Source organism: Curcuma longa, chromosome 20 (genome assembly GCF_044706935.1).
Source record: "Curcuma longa cultivar G26 ecotype Majalengka, Jawa Barat chromosome 20, ITB_CL_G26_1.1, whole genome shotgun sequence".
NCBI lineage: Eukaryota > Viridiplantae > Streptophyta > Magnoliopsida > Zingiberales > Zingiberaceae > Curcuma > Curcuma longa.
Genome location: NC_133880.1, coordinates 12,556,171 through 12,578,298, shown reverse-complemented (window position 1 = coordinate 12,578,298; position 22,128 = coordinate 12,556,171). Strand labels below are relative to the sequence as shown.

The following is a 22,128-nucleotide window of genomic DNA, read 5'->3' as shown; positions in this document are numbered from 1 at the left end:
TCTTTATTCCACTTTCCTTAACCTCAATGGGATCGAATCAGATTTCTTATATTCTCTCCTGAACTTCAAAGGTTTAATTAAAGTCTTGGGATCAAGCTATTTTTCCTTAGCCCACGGCTCTGGAGTCGTCTCCTTCATACTACCTTTAAGAAAGACACTCATCGAAGCTGCTCCTGTGACAGCCTCCCGAGTCACTTCCATTATGCGATATCTTGAGTAGTCAACGGTCCAAGTACCCCAATCAACTCGCTGACTTGGCTCCTCAACTCAGCTTCCCAAGTTGCTTTAATAGCTCAATAGCCCAAGCAACCCATGCTCCCTAAGTCGAACTTCCTTCAACTCTACTTCTTAGTTCGACTTGGAGGGAGGACTCATGATATCCGAGATAGCAATCCCTTGCAAAGCTCAATGGGTCAACCTATGTGGCACTGGTCCACGTCAATACATCCGGTCTGCATGGTTTCATCTAGCTAATGACTTAGCTCAAATTCTCGAGTCCTTAGTACAACTCAGTATCTACACGACCTGACCTCCCAAGTCACTCCCACTGTGTGGCATCCCAAGTCGTTCTCGAGTACTCAACAGTCAAGGTACCCCAGACTTGGCTCCTTGACTTAGACTCTCGAGTCAGTCTTATAGCTCGGGATCCCAAGCACCCCACAATATTTAAATGAGACTTCATTCAACTCTACTTCTCAATCCAATTTAGAGGGGGGACTAGTGATACCAAAGGATAGGATCCCCTTAAAGCTCGGCAAGTTTAGACTACATGGCGCATATCTAACTCAAGTACTCGCGAGATATATCAAGAGCATGACTCACACACAACCCGCAACCCTCAAGATCAAATAACCCATTAAGGTTTAAAACCTCTATAAAAGGTTGGTAATGGCATAAGCATAGGGGACAATTCTACATTCTTCTACTGTTCTTAGGGCTGAGTAAAAGTTTGATTAAATTGAATAAACCAACCAAACCGATCAAATTTAAAAATTCAATTTGGTTATTTCTAAATTTCAATTTTTTAATAAAAAATCAATTTTTTTTATTTATTTGATTCGGTTTCGATTTTTAAATTCCTTATTCGGTTTACTCGAATAAACCGATAAAAAAACATGGCAAATCCCTAAATGAGCCCTAACTTCACAAATCCGCGACTCTACTCGGTCCTCACTCACAATTTGCGTCCCACTCCTCAGCTCCTGCGACTCCGGAGACTCGTTGCCTGATCCCCTCTCTCGTCGTCAGCACCTGCCTCGATCCCCTCTCGTTGCTCTTGCCACCGGCGCCTGTTCCCCTCCTTTCGCTCTCACAACGCCCGTCTGTGACTTCTTGCCATAAGCTCAAGCCCTCCTATCATTCTCGCCATCGGCTTAAGCTCCGTTTACTCCAATCGTCTCACCGCCTCTTTTTCATTTCTCCCCAAGCATGAGTCTCTCCTCAAGCCGTAGTAGCCAGCGACCGCCCATGGGCCACAGGTTACAAGTATACTATCTTGTTCAATATTTTATAGTTTGTAATCTTATCTTGTACTGCACACCACTCAATTAATATGCACTCGTACATTGAATCACAAATTATCATCAAATCTTTCTTCTTCGTAACACTCACCCAATATAAATTGTCAGATTAATTATATATTTTCTCCCTACTTTTGATTCAGTAACTATTTTTTTTTGCAGTAAATCTAAACCTTGTCCATGATGTCTATGCTATCTTTTCTTTGTCCACGATATTTCTTGTTGAATTCAAGTATTTAACTATGTAAATATCCTGATAGTATCATCATGTTTTTAGTTTTAGAGTCATGGTTGAGTTTTATATGTCTTTTAGTTTTAGTCAATTATATTTTGAACAGTGTTATCACACCTTGCAATATTTTTGAACAGTGTTCTGTGTTTGTGCATCTGTGATCAATATTTGTCTGATGTCAATGGAAGGAGATTTATCAAATATGAATGTTAATAATAGTTATTCAATACCACAATCTGATATTGATCCTTCAGTGGGAACAAAAGCTACTATACAATCTAAAGGAAAGGTAGTGAAAAGAAAAGCAATGAAACCAAGAAGTGAAGTATGGGATCAGTTTATAAAGTTTACTAATGATGAATCAGAGATTACAGTCAAATGCAAATATTGTGATAAAAAAAAATTGTGATACATATAAGAATGGAACAAGTTTGAAATCTCATATTACCTTATGTAAAAAACATCCTCATGTTGTTAAAACAACTCAAGCATAGTTAAGTTTACAACTAGGTTCAAGAGAGGGTGAGACTCAACTTTCTCAACTCATTATATTTAGATGAAACTCAACTTTCTTGATGTTAAATATAGCTCAAAAATTTGAATGAACTTTTGATAGGTTGATGGACAAGATCCATGTTTTAAATTAGATCTTCAATATACAAATTGGCATATTGTTTTGAATAAAAATGGAGAGATGACACTTGAATCAGATGGTAAACCTACAAGAGAATTGAAAACTTTTGATGGGAAGCCAACGAGTGCAGATTGAAATAATGTTAGACTTTTGCATCTCTACTACAAGATTTTTATAAGCTAACATTAAAAGTTCCAGGATCTTTGTATGTCACATCCAATACTTTTGCATATGAAATTAGTTTTATTCATACTATCTTGAAGAATTGGCAAGAAAGTGATGATCTTGATATGTATTCGATGGGAATTAAAATGAAAAATAAATTTGACCAATATTGGAGAAATCTTGAGAAGATGAATAAGTTGCTTTATATTGCGGTGGTGCTTAATCCAAGGTATAAATTAGATTTCGTAGAATTTATGTTCATTGAATCATATGGAGATGAGAAGGGTACAAGAGTAGAAAAGATAATAAAGGATACTTTATTTGCTTTATACAAGAATTATAAGGAAAAAATGAAATCTCAATGCAATACTTCAAGAGTTCCATCTATTTCAGAATCAATTGACAATGGCAATGCTTCAAAAAATATGAGTCAAATATATTTGAAAAGACAATCAATCTTTGCAAAGTATAAGAAACAAAAAGACATAAATTTTTGGTGATGGCAATATGTCAGAATTAGACAAATATCTTAATGAAATAGTTGAAGAGTATTGTGATACTTTTGACATTTTTGGATGCTGGAAGCAAAATTGCCACAGATTTTCTATACTTGCTCAAATTACTCGTGATGTATTAGCTATTCCAATATCAACAGTTGTTTTAGAATCCGCTTTCAGTACTGGTGGTCAGGAATTTGATTGTTTTAGGAGTTCCTTGACTTCTAGGGTGCATTTGATTCAAGTTATCATGTATAACCTTGGTTATATAATAATCAGGTAATCACATAACCAAAGTTATGGGGTATAAAACATAATCTAATGTTGTTTGGTTGAACTTATTTATTTGAAAAGAATAAAACACAGTCAGTTTAACATTTACTATATTTCCCTTGATTCAATTTATTTTTAAAATAATTAAATTAATAATATTAATATTAATTATGGTAATAAATTAATCATATATAAAAAATAAATATAATTTTTTATAATTTTTTAAATTTAAAATAAATTCATATATTTTTAATAAAATAATTCATTAAAATAATTATTTTAATAAAATAATTTGTTAAATTAATAAATACAATTAGTTAATTTTATTTTCTAAAACTTAAAATAAATTTATATATTATTTAATAAAATAGTTCGTTACAATAATTATTTTATAAAATAATTCATTAAATTAATAAATATAATTAAGTTAATTTTATTTTTAATAAAATAATTCGTTAAAATAATTATGTTAATAAAATAATTTATTAAATTAATAAATATAATTCGTTAATTTTATTTTTTAAATTTAAAATAAATTTATATATATTTTAATAAAATAATTCATTACAATAATTATTTTAATAAAAAATTCATTAATTTTATTTTTTAAAATTTAAAATAAACTATCTCTTTTAAATTTATAAGTATTTAAATTGAAATTTATTAAATTAATTAACTCGGTTTCAATTAAGTTTCATGGTACATTTCAATTAACTCAATTTTAAAATCGGAGGGTAATCATAAAAAAAAATTTAATTAACCTCCGGAATCGTAGAAAACCTTAGGCTACCAAGGTAATCACATTCCCAAGTTATAGCTCATTTGCTGACGTGGCGGTGATGCTGCATTATTTAGGAATCGATCATAACCTGAATCAAACAAAGTTATCGTTGATAACCAAGGTTATCTTTGATAACCAAGGTTATCAACAATAACCCCCAATCAAACGGCCCCTAGGGTGGTACAAAATCTTATTTGTACTCAAGATTTACTTCGATTAAGTTTGAAATCACTCAATATTGAAGAAATTTTGAAGTATGTAGGAAAACTTAAAAGCGATAAATTTTTCTTTTTAAGAAAAATACAATTAGATTTTTATTTATAATTTATTTATTTAACTTGCATTTTTTTGTCAGAATTCTCAAAAACTATAATGGACTCATCTTCTTCGATAACACCGGTGCATGGATGAATGACATAATAATCAATTGTATATTCAAATATTGTATTTTATTTAAATTGACCTCCATACTAAGAACATGAAGCTATCTTATGATATAATTGACTATTACATTGAAAATTCAACATCAATTGACCTGTGTTTGATTTTCAAACAGAAATTGTACAAATATAGCTAGAGCAGCAGTTGTCAATTCTTATCTCAATCCCAACATCTTGTGAAACTTAAAACCAATCTCTCTGAATTTTATGATACCTAGTGTATGTGTACTCCATTAGCTAGTTTGAACATAATGAGTGGGTGTTGATTTTGATAACCTTTTTCTGCAAATAGAAATACGACTAGACAAGATCTCTGCACTACTAATTATGCAATTTCTATCTGAACAGCACACTATATGTTTCAAATAGAGCACGTTATATGTTTCTATTTTTCATCTGAATGGCATGTTATATGCAACTTCTATTTTTCATCTGAACAGCACATTAACTTATATGTTTCATCTACAAATAGAAACTTTCTATCATCTGTTTATGGAGTTTGAATGGAGTTTTTTAACTGAAATTTTTTTTAAGAAAAGAAAAAGAGAAAATATATTATTATAGTTCACTTCTTAATCTTTTCCTCCCAATATCTATTCATATTTTAGAAATGAAGGTGCTAAACTCCCAATATTTATCTATGTTATCTTGTTCAATAAACATGTGATAGTGATTGTTGATCTTATACAGCTTGATTTATATAATGCAGGTTGATTTGGAAAGGATTGCTAAGGACACACATGGCTATGTTGGGATTAAAAAGCTGCTCTCTAGTGTACACGTGAAAGCTGCTCTTCAAATGATTAATTTTTTATCTTGGTGTTTCTAACCAAATGATTGTTATCAAGTTTTCCAACAATTGTGTGAAGTTTCATGTATGTCTGAAACAAGTAGATCTGTAATCTGTAAGTAGATAACATTTATAATTCTGTCTAGAACCTTGTACGCTCATTGTTAGCAATTTTTAAGACAAACAAAATCATTATATGGTATTTTCTAATTCATAGTTTTTTCTAAAATTCTCTTGTGAGATTGTGATTTGTGACTGTTCAATTATGTGAATGAGTCATGTATATGAAATCTAAATCGGGATCTTGCTAAACTCAAGTTCTTTATACAAGTTTATGAGACTTAAAATTTTGTCCGACATTATTGGGCAAATAAATAGTCTTTCTTTATCGTTCTTTCAATCCTATGAGTAGGGAGTTTTTTTCCATACATCTACATTTGAGTTTTGCATTATATTATACGCCAAATGTTATCAGATGCGGGATGGATTGCTTACACATTTAGAAGAAAATTATTGTTTTGTGATTGAATCGGAAAGATATATTGATCATAATCAAAATTATGTTTCTGTCTAAAATTCTATTTGAACTTGGAAATCAAAGAAATCATTTCCACGGACCATGGAAAAACTACCTAGCATTGAGTCACTAAGGAGCTACCAGTGAATTGTATTGGACACGAACTGATGTCTCCATACCATCTAAGTATAAACCATTTGAGGATATAATTATGGGTCCTGATACTTGAGTGAAAGTTAATGAATTGTATTGGACTTGTCCTTCTTACCCTGTTGTGGGAGTATTTACTAGAACCTGATTTCATAATGTTGAGGTTTGATTTACCTATGTGCAAAAGGAGAGGAAAATGGTCAAAAAAATTGTCATGCCCCATACAAGTCATTTTATATTTTTATGGGCACTTCCCCTCCTTCGTATTTGCTTGCTGACTTTTTACCCAAGTAACTCCTGCCTAAGAATAGTTCGGTAAAACATATAAATATGCTCCATCTAGATCATTAACGTACAGCTTTATGTTACGGAATTGTATATATCTATAATCTCATTCTTTAACAAATAGTATACATAGGTTAGACAAATTATCAAAGTGAATAAAAATAAAAACAATGAACTATATTCTTATTTCCACTTCATTTCATTTTCATTGCTTACTTAGATTTGATTGAACGGAGACCAAAATGATATGATATCATTATTTTAATTGAATTAATCTATGTGTTGAAAAAAATTGGTTAATTCGGTTTTGACCGAATTAATCGATATTTTATCGATTCAATTTATTCAGTTATTATTGAAAAATTCGATCAGTTCAGTTTATTCAAAAAAATTTTGATTTATTCGATTTTCGTTATTTAGTTCGATTCGATTTTAACCGAATACTCAGTCTTAATTGTTCTATTCATGGAGGGGATGATGGCTTAAACATCAAAGGGGCCTCATTGAGACGACTCCCAGCATGCCCTTTAACGCATGTTAATTTACGCAAGTCTGACAACGGGAGAAAGCTTCATTCGGTCCAACAAGCGACAAATTCTCTAACCACAACATAAATGATTATTTTTATGATATTAATCACATAATACTTTAAAATTTCCGATATTAATAATTTAAAATTTTAATTATTATTTGATTGAAGGGGAGCCTTGGCGCAACGGTAAGGTTGCTGCCATGTGACCTAGAGGTCACGGGTTCAAATCCTGGAAACAGCCTCTTGCCAAAGGCAAGGTAAGGCTGCGTACAATGGATCCTTTCCCCGGACCCCGCATGGCGGGAGCTTCGTGCACCGGGCTGCCCTTTAATTATTATTTGATTATTATTTGACTATTAATAATTGAATCAAATATCAATTGATAACAATACTATACAATCAGTGATATTGTTTTATTATAATTATGATAAAAAAAACTTTTTGTTATCATTTATATTTATAATAAATAAATTTAACTGATATGATCATATAATCATTGTCAAATAATTAAATTAATTATATAATTATCAATCAACTGATGTTTAATTAGCATTGCATTAATCAAATAAGAATAATATCAATATGACTAATTAAATTATATATCCTTCTCATATCTGGGTCATGGTGTCAAACATGAACTAAATCTTTCTATCAGTGGGAAACCATCAACTCTAAAACCTATTTAATCTCTTCTCTCTCTTTCTGTCACTCCCTCCTCTTCTGAAGTCCTCTTCTCTCACAAAATCTAGTGACTAGGGCAAGAAGCAGAACAACAAGAAGATTTCTTAATATGTAAATCTGTAGAACACATCCTCATCCTTCAAGGTTCATATTCTTTCTTTGATACATCAAATTGAGAGCAACAAGACATCAGCCTATTTCTACAATCTACAGAATCTGTCAATTTCTTGTAGAATTAAACAATTTAATACAGATCTGACTTGATTCAATGATTGCTAAGGTCTTTACAATTTCCACTTCTATTTTCAATTTTTTCATCTCTCAAAAACATGTCTGAGAAAACACTCAAAATCAGGTCACGCCTTGCTAATCATCATCCAGCTTGATCCATCTATATCAAAATCAGCCAAGTTTAGCAATTATGGTATGTACCGTCCATTGTATTGTTGTCATTGTTGTTGATGATGCTAGGTGACCAAACAAGATGATGTTATCCTCTTCTCCTCCTTCCTCTTCTTCTAGCACAGATCAGTATGCTTGTTCAGTGTAGACCCATAACTTGTATCGGCATAGTTCAACACAAGTAAAATTTTGTCTCAAGGTAAGATTGGAAAAGATTCTGGCACCAAAACTTCATGATCCAACATAAGCAAAGGGTTTGACTGGTTAAAGCTATATATGGCATAGGGAACTGAAATAAAAGTTTAAAAACTATTGAAGGATGTATAAATTTAGGCACCACTACCATAGGTAGATTATTACACAATCTGGAAGCATAAATGACCCAATAAACTATACTTTGACTACACTTAGGATTTCTAGCAAGCAATATTGACTCTTCTGACTAAAAATCTTCAACTTCTCATAACTTTGACTTTCCAACATCGATTGGACTTCACATTATTTCCCAAATAGGTTCGTCATCAGCCACAATATCCCAAATTAAAAATTAGGCTTTGGAATCCCTATTTTATAGACTTTAAGAGAAAATTGTCACTTATCTCCATCACTTCAACCCTTGTTTAAAGCCATTGCAATTTTGATGCATGTGTCTGTCAAAGTATAATTAGAAGGAACAAAATTCAAACATGAAGTAGGATCATAATCTGTGCCTTATCCAACCAATTTTTATAATCCCTTCTAATCAACTTTTTTTCCCCAGACCCCATTCAGGCTAAACGAGATAGTAGCCTAAACAGTATCATGCAATCATAGAGTTCAACATAAATTGATCGAAGTAGGAAGAGGTGCCCACATTTTCTCAGTTTCATGGCTGAATCAAGATCAGTCCTTGCCATCAGTTAAATTGAATATATCCAACCAACCCCCCTTTTTCTTGATTTTAACCTCACTAACTGCTGGGGTGCATATTCATTGATACCTAAAAAACAACATTTTTCCATAAAGCATTGAAACAAGAATTGAAATTTTGAATTTTATAACACGTGGGACTAGCAGTGATTATCTAGAAACTGACTGCTCGTAGATGGGATAGTCATCGTGCAAGTCTCTGTAGGCATTGTAACTCTATGTACAACTATCAAAGCTATATGTTAATCCTTTTTATTTTAGAGTAATATGAATACCTTCAAATGGGCTTGTAATGGGTAGCATGAAGATTCTCGATTATGATGTATTACAACTACTATGCTAGTGGACTGATCATTTAATCAAGCAACAGAATGTATGTCCACTGTGAACCAGAATGAATGGAGTAGACAGGTGCAGCTTTCGTGAGGATCTTGTGTTCTGGGCATCCATTCTGCGTGAATAGTGTCTGATGAACTTCATTGACTATTGCCGCAACAAAAGAAATCATTAGTTATATAAGATACTTTACACTCACTCCTAAACAATATTCACCTTGCAACTGAAACATTCAACCAAAATCCCTGCTGATTGCTGCCTGAAGAGCCAATTAATGATTCCTTGAACTAAAGGTGTTTTAGGTTGTCATCATATCTGCTAGGATGCGAGGAATTATGCAAGAAACAATCTGCCACTGTGAAAAACCTAAAACATAGATAAAACTGAGTTTGGGTTGTAGAACCGGCAATAGATACAACTTTGAATTTGGGTTGAACAGCCAGCAACGAAAACAACCAACTTTCCCATTCGCTGACAAACTCATGACAAGACATCTCATAATAGCACATATAAAATTGCATGCACAAAAGGTTTTCAATGTGAAAATCATTTATTAAGAAGGAGCAAGTAAATGTTGCATAATTCAGATTGATAATTATAAGATGACATCGTAGTCTCTCCTAAGTCTTTCCTAACCTAGAGTATTCAAAAAATAATAGGAGATTATGTTTTAATTTTTAGTTTCTGCATAGAAATTCTAAAAAAACATGTACTAGTAAATCAATCTAAATAAAAATTACCATAGTAGCATGGACACATGAAAAAAAAATAGCATACCAAAGGCATCTGATCAATATCTGAATCATCTTCATGTTCCGCTACCCAGTTTATTGCAGCTTCAATACTGCTATTACCTAGAACAGAAGATCTTGAAGTGTTTATGATCACAGGGAAAACAGAAAAGCTTAATTCTCAGATATTCGAGGTACAGAATCTTGTTTCTTAGGTTAAATAAAGTAAATATACACAATGTCCCAATTCCTAATGCCTTGACCAAAATACTAATTTTCTTGTAGAATCATGTTGTTGGCCAAAAATACAATGTCTCATACATTTGAAGTTCAGAATCATGTTCTAATTTTTCTTGTAGAAAATACTAACAGTTAGTGCATGCACCGACACAAGCAGAGTCCACAGTATAATGATCTTAACGTGATCATATATATATATATATATATATATATATATATATATATATATATATATATATATATATATTTCTGTATATTGTATGAGACCAATCAAAAGATAAAGAAACATGTGGCAGAAGCAAAAGGTACAAATTTTGAGTCCCAAAGAAACTTAAAAAAGTGAAAAGAAAGTAACTTCAATAGCATAAGAAAATGATTTTCTATATAGTTAGAATTCAAGAAACAACCTAAGAATAAATCATGCAAGAAGCAACATATTTTTCACTACAATACAAGAATAAATACCACATACTCTTAAACCAAAATTAGGAAGTTTATAGGTTGATTAGGTTATAAAACCATACCAGAAAAGTGAAGTGCTCTGGTTGCACGAGCAGTTGGAAATCCCATTGATTCAAGTTGCTCGAGCAGATTTTTATCAACTTCTGGAACAATCATATCTGCAATAGAACAGCATCAAAAGGAAATATTAAGTCAGAAAGGAATAATACAATATAAAAATGGAAATACTGCGTGGACTACTTAATGCAAATGGATTCTAGCAATAGAAACATAAAATGATTTCCCAAGTAAATTATCAAGCAACTAGCTATATCCAACCTCATGAAGTCTTCAAGCAATATAATATGACATCAAAGCCTGTTATTCAAATCATGTACAATAATATGACATAAGATTTTGGTAGTGCCTCACTGTAAGCCCATTATATCATATTTGTTGCACAATCTTGTTCCTTTTTTCTAAGTGGAAACGTCATCACAACATTTGTAGCAAGGGAAAATCAGTCATATTTTGAACAATTGTAACTTGTTCAATATCCGCATATGAAACCCAATTACAGACAAAATATTTTACTTTTGAAGAGTTATATCTTCATTTATCATAAGAAATGGTTAGAGAAGATAGGAAGATGGACAAGATCATTCCAGGAAGAGGTAGGTTTGGTTTCCTCAGGTAGATAACTAGCAAGGAGATGAGCAGTGGGAAGGAAAGCAACATAACTAAACAATTGATCAAAAGAAAAGATCAACTTACTTACTGACTATAGTCATAGATAGACCTATGTATACTCATCAAATTGGTGGGCATTTACCCAATTAAACCATATAAAAACCATTCTCACACACTGTCTAAACTGTCCCTTTTCGCATTAAACAATTTGACTTCTTTAATAAATGTTAGCTTTAAGAGAAGTAAATCCTTGAGTGGGGTTGTTCCTCAAACTCTCCCAACTATCCCTCTTTACAACTGTCTTATTCTTCCAGATCTTGAAGTGGTTCTCAACTATCAAATCGCATACTGTTGCAACACAAGAGAATCAATCGAGCCTAACCAAAATCAGCATTGCAACCAGAATAAGTTCCAAATCTGACCGAGGAATATCATTTACTTGATTTATTGCTTGCATCTGAAACCAGAATTCCGCAGAATCCAACCTTCGGAGAAAGAAACAACACATAAAACACGAATCAAGCAATAATCACCTTCAGTCTGGACACTTTCCTCACCGGCATTCTCCACCGATTCAGCAGAAGCTTTGTGGGAGGCCGCCAACTCGATTGGCTTCGCTGCCTCCAAAGTTCTGTCTTCAAAATCTGCATGTCCCGTGCGCTTGGTGTGCAGATCGGACTCCTTCGCACCCCAGATCACCGCAAGTTAACAGACTTCAACAGATGTGCAAAGAAAAGCAAAAAGTAGGGGGAAATGGGCGAGGAATCCTTACGGTTCTGGAGCGGCAGGGTTTGCCACAGGCCTTGCAGACGAGATTGAGGACGGCTTCAGTAGATTCAGAGAAGTTGGAGTGTTTGGTGAGCTCCGCGTGCTCCTGCGCCTCCTGCACGCTCTTGAGGAGGGCGCCGCAATCGCCGCAGCGAAGAGAGAGTCCCGCCATCGACAAAGAGGATCGAACCGAGACGGGGAACCTTTGACACGGCCCCTCGAGCAAGAAATAGATACCTAATTTATAAATTTCTCAAAAATCTTTTTTTGCTAGATTTTGAATTGTAAAATTCCCAAGTCTACGTGTCCGTTTGTACTTTTCCAAAGTGATTAAACTTTTTCGTGGGGTCGTCCAACCATTATGTCCTACAAAAAATAATCCTTTCACTAAATTAATGGTGATAAAGTGGATGTGGATATGGGATCTATGCCGGACTGAGTCAAGTTAAAAATATGAACAAGAGTTAAACGGAGATAGAGGTTAAAGTAGCCACTCGATTTCAGGTGACTCAGCGTGCTTAAATCCTTTCAGGTCGAGCAACTTGACTTCAACTCCGGTCATCCGACTCCTTTAGTTCAAGTCTTCGACAACTCAAAGAGACTCGAACCACTCGACTTCTTCAACTCGAGTCTTCAACTTCTCCGACTACTTTAGGCCACTCAAACCATTCAACTCCTTCGGCTCGGGTCTTCGACCTCGTCGACTACTCTAAGCAACTCGAGTCACTTAATTCCTTCAGCCCAGATCTTCGACCTCCCCATCTGGTGGGCTCCAACTCCTAATCACTCCTCCTAATCAGGTCTTAGACTCTGGCGACTTGATCATTGTTTGACAACTTGATTCACTCGATTTTGATAGTTTGGGCATATGCCCCTCTTAACTTGATTCATCAGTTTCTTTTAGCCTAAAGGCCTTGAATTAAGATTTACATTTTACATGACTTACGGTACTGTCTTTTCCAGAGAACATGGATAACACAGTCATTTCTCTCAAAAAGATACAGGGAACGTAGTTGTTTATTCCAAGGACATGGGCAACGTAGTCATTTCTCTCGAAAGACATATAGAACACGTAGGCCACGTAAAAGGTGTCACTCCTGCCCTATAAAAGGTCCCCGGCAACGGCGCCAAAATTTGATAAAGACCATAACTAGTGTCACGAATGAACCTCAAATTAGAATTTATAATCGAAAACCCTAGCTCACAAAACAAATGCAATATAGGGGCCACGAGTCGTATTTTCCAAGGACTAGCAGAGAGTTTGTATGAACCAAGCTAGGATGTCGTTCTTTTTGGGTTTTTCAGATATAAATGGGGGTTTTGGTTTTTCAAATGAAATGTAATCAAAATTCAATAACCAAGCAATAAAACCTAATTACCAATCTAACCTAAATATGCAAAACAATTCGAAATCAAGCAATGAAACCTAAACTAGCTAACATTAAAACTTATCATTTCCTAGTTATGAAATGCAAGAGTTACAATCCTCAGATTATAGGAAATTACAAACAAAAACTAAAGAACTCTAGCCCTAAATTAGGTGTCACGATAGGGCTTCAAATTAGAATTTATAAATTTATCGAAAACCCATAATAAATTCAAATAAATGAAGTATAGGGGCCTCGAGTCGTGTTTTTCCAAGGACTAGTAGAAACGGTTTAATTCGAGCTTGGGTGTCGTTCTTTTTGGGGTTTTCACATATAAAATGGGGGTTTGGTGGTTTTTGAAATGAAATGTAAATGAAAAATTGGCAAATAAATGAAAAACACAATTAACTAATCTAAAAATGAAACTCTAAAGCAAATGAAATCCTAATTCAAGATAAACCCTAATGCTAAACTCTACTCATCAAATCATTGAAATAAATAATAAAAAAAAATCTGAATTGAAATAAAATGCAATTAGAGAAGCTAAAAACAAAAAAACAACACTAGCTAAAGTAATGGCCGATTGCAATTCTAATTTGTAGAACAATTGTGCTATGTAACTATCCACCTAAACTTAGTTAACAACAAAATCCACACTCAAATTAGCCTACCCTAGCAAACCGGCACATGGAAGAAGAAGTGGCACGGAACAGTGATTGCAAGTTTCGGAAGTGAATTTAAACCAGGAATTGAAGCTAAGAAAACTTGATTACACAAAATAATGAATCAATCTAGCCATTTGAATTCAAACACAGCTAACCACAAATCACAAGTTGCTAAGAGTTCGATTCTAACTGAAACATTCAGAAATCAGAAAGAAACAGAAACTATCAGAAGCAAAATCAGAAATGAAACATCCAAACCATCCCTTTTCCTTTGTTCTTCCTCAGCTGGGCGTCAATCAAAACCCGCAATCCGGCTTCACTGATCTTCACGAGTCTTCACGTGGTGTAGGTTGGGTTGCTAGCCGAACCCAGAAAACACGCCGAAAAAACCCTCTCCGCCGCGAAATCAGGCCGTGCAGCAACGTTTGAGATGGCTAAACTGAAATCCTCAGCTTCTCGATGCTCCGATGGTGTTTCTGGTGATACAAGCAAGCTCAGAGATCCCAGGAGAACCCCTCCTCGAAGCTCGGGCTCGGATTGTGCAGCAGACCGCCGGAAACGCCGGAAACAGGGGTTGACCCGCCGGAAAACCCTCTCCGTCGCGCCCTTCCAGCCGCCGGAAAATACCCAATCGGCCGGCGTTTAACTCCTCAAGGATCAAGGATTGCAATGGCTTCGGTTTGGGAGGACGGGGCTGGCCGTGGAGGTACGTCGCTGAACAGGGGAATCGCGGTCGCGGTTTTGGGACGATGAACAGTGCGGCGAGCCACTGTTCACCCGATTAAAACGAAGGTTTTATACTTCTGATTAACCAATTAATCTCAGCCTTTGATTTTGAATCCACGGTCAGAACTTGATCTAGGCTTTAGGGCTTCTTAGGGTTTCCAAAAAATTCCGGGATTTTGATCGGGCTCGATCCAGATCATGTCCTTCATGTTGGCTTGATCAATTTGACAAATTTGACTTGATTTGACCGCGGTTGAGCTCGAGTCGGATCCGATTTAGCCCTAAAATCAATTTAAAATCAAATTAATGCCAAAAATTGCCATTAAATCATGAAAATTATAATCAAGCCTCAGATTATGCAATATAGGACAATTAAGATCAAATCGATCCATTTCATAATTTATTTTCATGTAAAAGCCCAAAATTGAATCGATTAAAAATGCATAAAACCCTAATTCATCAAATTCCCCCACACTTACCCTTGAGCGTCCCGCTCAAGTCAACAAAATAAACTAGGATTGTACCCCCCTAGATCATCCTCAATCATGATTAGAAACAATTAAAAGAAAATTATCTAAGCTTGTAAAGTCTCAAAAGCTTAAATCCATGGATTAGACTTGTATTTGGTTAACCGCATAGTAAGTTTCACCCTTCTTGACTAATTGAGAAAAATGCATCACACTGAATCTCACGAGGTTGTTTTCAATAGATAAATCAGTGGCTCTCACCCTAATTCTAATTCATGATCAAAAAGGAGATGGAGCTCACTCAAGCACTTAGGTTTCATGCATTTCCATAGGCTTGCTTGTTTTCTACTCTCCACTACCATTCATGATTTGGAATCCACAAATATTAAGGTTTATTGAAGACACAAAGGAATCATGAACTGAAATGGATGAAATAGGAATTTAGAAGTAAAATTTCAAGAGAAAAGAATTCAAGAAAAGAAAGTGCATGAAAGTGGAAGGCATGGGTATAAGTAAATGCTATCAATGAACCCTTTGCCCTTTTTCTGATTTCTTTCTCTTGTATACCATTTCTTTAAGTGTGTTTTTCAGATTCATGAAGCAATTCTGATCAAAACTCTTGAGGTTCCATTTCTTGATACAAACTCCTCTTTTCTTCTTCTTCTTTTCTCTTCATCACCCAAATGTGTCATTTTGCATTTCTTCTTTGAATCAAGCCCAATTCTTCCACATCTAGATTACACAAGAGATAAGAAATAGCATCCAATCATCAGAACCCAAAATTCAGTTCACATGAATCCGCAATTTCAATGTATCATTGCGCGTTTAAATCTGAAAATTACTGAAATTGAATCTGAAATTTGGCTTGTTCTCTCTTGTTTCTTGCTCTTTTGCTTCCATTCTTTTTGCATAATGAAGCTTGATTGATAATGCTAATATCCATGCAAAATTTTCGTGAAATCCAGATTCGGATTAGTAGCAGCAAAATTAGAGAACATGGCTGAAAATCAAAGCTGAAAACTGTTTTTTTCTCAAAACGAAATCTTGCTTTTCTCTCTTGTTTCTTGCTCTTTTGCTTCCATTCTTTTTGCACAATGAAGCTTGATTGATGATGCTATTATCCATGCAAATTTCTATGCAATTCGAGCTCATATCAGTAGCTCAAAAATTGTAAGAACACAAGCTGAAAAATTAAAACTGCATTTCTGTTTTTCTCTTTTTCTTTACTGTTTTTCTTCGATTTTTCCTTTTCTGTTGCAGCAGCATCTTGAACAACTTGACATCTGAAATTGTTGTTTGGGAATTGACTGAAATGAAGTAGGTTTTGTTGCGGTTCATCAACCGATCAGAATCTTGAAACTCAACTTGAACACTTGATACAAACTCTATTTGAAATTCTGAATTTTTCTCTGTTTTAATTCTGTTTGCTTTTCTTTTTTTTTTTTTTTTGTTTTCTTGAGTAGAATCTGAGTTTATTGTTCAGGGAATGTGTGAATGGATTTAGGCTTTGCTGGACTTCATCAACTTATCAAGGCTTTTGATACACTACTCTTCATCTAAAGCAATTCTGTTTTCTTTTCTTTCTATTCTGTTTTCTGCTGCATTTGGAATCTGAGATTGTACCCCTGATTATCACACATCGATCCCACTTCTTCAATTGAATCACAATTGATTTCCTGAAGACAAACTGATCAGCTTCATCTCAGCAGCCACACCATTCTTCACAGCCCATTAAAAATTCTGCATTTCATTTTTTTAGCATGAGTTTCAGCCCCTGATTCCTCTCAATTACACCCAAATAACATTTCTTTCAACACTTAACAGATTTGTATCGAGTTGGCTTCAGTAACTTGGCATCATAACATTTCCACAAGGCTTTTAAAAATTCAGAATTTCCAAGAACAATTTAGTTTTTCACAGCTTCCTCTTTTCTTTCTTTTTCCTTTCTTCTTTTCTTTTCTTTGCTCTGTTTGATTTCAAACTGACCACTTGGTATGCTGCATTCTTCGCCTTTTCAATCAATGCATTTCTAACAATCTAGCTCAATCAAATTCCTTTGAAACCGATCCACATGAGACTTTAAAAATCAAAGTTGACACTTTACTCATTGTTTTGGCACCCTTCTTAAAAAAAAAATTTCTTCTTCTCCTCTATTCTTTTTCTTCATTTTCAATTGAATCTGATCAACTTATCATCTTGAAACACTTCAATTGAAGTCCAAACAGTAGGTGAATCACAAAAATTGAACATCCAAAATCTTTTAGCATTAATTCCATGAAAACTAGCTACAATTTTTGAAAATTTTCAAAAATTTTCATGATAAAGAACACCTCCTCCCCCACACTTAAATCTTTGACCGTCTCGGGCAAAGGCACATTAATAACAATCAACCATACCCATGTCCTGATAGCGTTCCGCAAGTATACGGAATGTCGTCAAGTAATAAAAAGATCGAATCCACAGGGACCGTGGAATTACTTACTATATCTAGCACAAAAAGGTGGAGAGAATATTGAGCATGAGTTGTGTGGGGGAGATGGGAGTGTTCTAAAGTACTTTATCCTAGAATTCAGAGAAAGGGATCGACTGTGACACTATGTGGTGAAACGATCCTAGGATTTCAGACTCCTCAGAGAATGGATTGATTGACTTGGATCCTCTACCTTTCCTCAATAAATGTTCAATTGTAGGGATGTTAACCAATTTATCCAATTCAACCTCGTCAGGTATCCTCGAAATAATGCATTGGTGTTCTTACGTCACTCGTTATTGGTTTGAAATGGTTCTAGAAGCCCGGTTCAAGGTCTGCCCGTGTCACTCAGGCGCCCCGGAGTACTAAAAGAACCCTATCCCCTGTCACAGGATATCTTTTTACGGATCTCTCCCCAATAACGAATGACCGCTAACTATCCCTCATAGAAATTCAACTACGCATTAGGAAACCCCTCGGAACTCGCCCGGTTCAAGGTCTGCCCCTGTTACAGAGCGCCCCGGTGTACGGCCTAATGATTCCCCAATTCATAGTAAATCCCTACCCTCATGGATTCACACAAACATAATTTATCATCAAGCACAAGCACAAATCCACAAAGCAATAGACAGTTAAATCATAGAAAATGGTAGATTAATCAAATCCAAATACAATCATCCATTACATCTGATTCATCCTACATCCTAGAATCTAGGGAATCTACTCCATAATGTGGAGATTACAATCCATAGGGAGGAAAGAATACATCTCAATCCAAGGATAAAACAAAGAAATGCAGAAATGAGACTTATCTTCCTCCTTCGGACTGCAAACTCGGCGTAGATGGAATGAGGATGGTCTGGAGCAGTCGGATCGGTGGATGGATCGTCGAATCTCGCTCCGAAACAGGCGTCGGTGGCTCTAGAACAGCTCCGGTGGCTCTCCAAGGTCTCCCCCCTTTCCTAGGTCTCCATAAGGACCTATTTATAGTGCAGGTCACGTAAGCAGCACGCCCCCGTGCACACGGCCGTGCCTGGGAGGCACGGCCCCGTGTGGGCGTCGGGCACAGGAGGAGGCACGGCCGTGCTTTGAGGGCACGGCCTGAAGCAGTGAAGCGTCTGTTCTGGGGCACGGCCGTGCCTCTGGGGCACGGTCCAGACTTGTCTCCCTTCTGTTTGAAGGCACGGCCGTGCCTGTGAGGCACGGCCTAAGCCTGTCTTCTCTTCATTTGCTGGACACGGCCGTGTGTTTGAGACACGGCCAGCTGCTTGGACCCTTCTGTTTTGGCACACGGCCGTGCCTGGTGGGCACGGCCAACAGCAGTGGCTTCCTTCTGGATGGAGACACGGCCGTGCCTGTGAGGCACGGCCATGACTTGGCTGGCTTCTGTTCTGAAGCATGGCCGTGTCTGTGAGACACGGCCTCTGGCTGCTGCTGTGGGGAGTTGTTGGCACGGCCGTGCCTGTGAGGCACGGCCTGGACTTGATGGTATTCTGTTGATGCACACGCCCGTGCCCTTTGAAGCACGGCCTGGAAGCTGAGAGACACGGCCGTGCCTATGAGGCACGGCCCTGTCTTGCCTTGTCTTCGATGGGTACTCCGTTTTTACCCGTTTTTGCTCCATTTTCCACCCTGAAACATATAAAAACACGAGCAGATCTCCGAACTAGGAAATGTAAGATATGTGCCTAAATGCATGAATATGGGATGCAATGTACACAAGAATTAAGCAATAAACCCAGAAAGATGTGCAAATAAAGCATAAATACATGTATACATCCTACGCACATCACGTTTTCGACTTCATGGTTGTAAACCATATATGCATGTGTTGAACTTCTTCATAATCAGTAGTTTACTCATGTCGTGTAGGCCTTTATCATAATGTATCTAGGGATTTTGAATTGTTACAGGGGAGATATTGTCTGCAATTTTCTGGTTCATACTCGTTTATGTCGTCTCTGTTCACAAAAGCATAACCAGCTCCCACTATTTCCTGCAAGAGTAGCTCTTCCGTCCTACAACGTGCTCCGGATTCTATCCGCTCCTTTAAACTTTTCTGTAAAATTGTTAGCAGAAGCAAAGATAAAACACAGGACAAGAAATTTTATCCCGATTTGTTTACTTGGTATCCACCTCTACGAGGTGACTAATCCAATGATCCACACACACAAACAACTCATTCTCCCCCTTTTTTGACAATCATCAAAAAATTGAATGGGCGAATATAGATATAAATAATAGATAGGGCAAAATCTCAAGAAGGAGCCTAAGAGGTCAAGTTTAAGTAGTTTTGGCACAGACTCCCCCTAAAACCTTATTTCCCTTAAAACAAGCACCATCAATTTGATTAGGACATCTAAGTTCTAGGTTTTGAACATTCCTATAGACCAAAAAATATGCTCCTAGAGCATGCATCAAATAATAGTGGTCAAAGGAGTCACAAATAGCCAGAAAAGGATCAATTGACACATCAGTCGATTAATCAAAAGTCGACTGATGGCTGATAAATTAATTTTCAGATCCGAATTTCAAAAATTAATAAGTAATTCAATTTTTGTTGAAAAATCATGAAATTTCACCATTACTCATATAATATGGTAATTTTAAAACATTTTACCTATTAAAACTGAGTTCTAGTACAAAATTTTAAAAACTTTGAAACTCTTAATGACAATCATACTTTGTATCAACCTTGATTAGAAAGGTAGACTATAGGAGACATCTTCTGTATTCCTAACTTCTTCCTGGACGTTGGGTGGACAACGGACCTCCAGAAATAAAGGAGTTGCAATCTCCGGATGAAGAAGCCTTGGATCGCCTTTCTTCTTCTCGCAGCAACTTCGCCTTGTCTCGTCTCTAAAATTAGCTTAGTGTCAATTCGGCTGTAGGACTCGAGTTGGACTCAAGTCAACTCAGATTGTGTGGGGGGTGAACTAAGTCACGTATGCCAAATTCGAATTTGATTAAATGGTTATCATGCATGAGATGCATGATATTAGAAATGATCTTCCTTAATAGAAGAGAAAGATTCCATGCATGAGATGCATGATCTTTATTGAAAGGGGAATGTCGTCTTGCATGAGTAATAAAAAGTATTAATTTCGTGGATCCACAGGGACCTTCATCCTTTACCCTTATGTGGATATAAAAAGGGGTGAAAGGCTCTTGATGAAGGGGTTGTTGGTTGCTAGCTCAAAAAGGTGGCTAGCACCAATATTGGTTCTTCTCCATGAGTGTGGATACCGTGGAGGCGCGAACACACTGATCGTGCTGAGATCCGACGACCTTGAAGGCAAGAGTTGCTGCCGGGATTGCGAGGGCACGCATCGAAGGTAAACTCGATTCTAGTAGGTAGAATCGTCAAACGAGTATGTTTTTCGCATGGATCTTCTGGAGGGATCCTGTTTTCCCATTGGTGTTCTTACGTCACTCGTTGTCGGTTTGAAATGGTTCTAGAAGCCCGGTTCAAGGCATTCCCGTGTCACTCAGGCGCCCCGGAGTACTAAAAGAACCCTATCCCCTGTCACAGGATATCTTTTTACGGATCTCTCCCCAACAACGAATGACCGCTAACTATCCCTCATAAGAATTAACTACGCATTAGGAAACCCCTCGGAACTCGCCCGGTTCAAGGCATTCTCCCTGTCACGAAGCGCCCCGGTGTACGGCCTAATGATTCCCCAATTCATAGTCAATCCCTACCCTCATGGATTCACACACACATAATTTATCATCAAGCACAAGCACAAATCCACAAAGCAATAGACAGTTATATCATAGAAAATGGTAGATTAATCAAATCCAAATACAATCATCCATTACATCTGATTCATCCTACATCCTAGAATCTAGGGAATCTACTCCATAGCGTGGAGGTTACAAGCCATAGGAAGGAAAGAATACATCTCAATCACAAGATACAACAAGGAAATGCAGGAAATGAGACTTATCTTCTTCCTTGGACTGCAATCTCGGCGTAGATGGGATGAGGATGGACTGGAGCAGTCGGATCGGTGGATGGATCGTCGATTCTCGCTCCAAAACAGGCGTCGGTGGCTCTAGAACAGCTCCGGTGGCTCTCCAAGGTCTCCCCCTTTCTTAGGTCACTAAGAGGACCTATTTATATGCAGGTCACGAAGGCAGCACGCCCCGCTCACACGGCCGTGCCTGGGAGGCACGGCCCCGTGTGGGCATCGGACACTGGAGGAGGCACGGCCGTGCCTTGGGGGCACGGCCTGAGGCAGTGAGGCTTCTGTCCGGGGGCACGGCCGTGCCTCTGGGGCACGGTCCAGACTTGGCTCTTCTCTGTTTGAAGGCACGGCCGTGCCTGTGAGGCACGGCCACAGCCTGACTCTCCTTCATTTGCTGGACACGGCCGTGTCTTTGAGGCACGGCCAGCTGCTTGGACCCTTCTGT

At 36.8% G+C, this 22,128-nt stretch overlaps 1 protein-coding gene across 1 annotated transcript in view; it reads right to left on the bottom strand.

Annotated features, from left to right (window-relative positions):
- The window catches only part of LOC141813359 (uncharacterized), a 63,152-nt gene extending 50,934 nt beyond the window's left edge, over positions 1-12,218 (bottom strand). Inside the window, exons 1-4 of the mRNA XM_074701313.1 lie at positions 12,019-12,218; positions 11,780-11,927; positions 10,640-10,735; positions 9,922-9,998 (exon numbers count right to left, since the gene is read on the bottom strand). Of these exons, the coding sequence (XP_074557414.1) occupies positions 9,922-9,998; positions 10,640-10,735; positions 11,780-11,927; positions 12,019-12,186 (489 nt within the window). The 5' untranslated portion in view covers positions 12,187-12,218. The remainder of the gene's footprint in view (positions 1-9,921; positions 9,999-10,639; positions 10,736-11,779; positions 11,928-12,018) is intronic.
- Between the last annotated feature and the right edge of the window lie 9,910 nt (positions 12,219-22,128).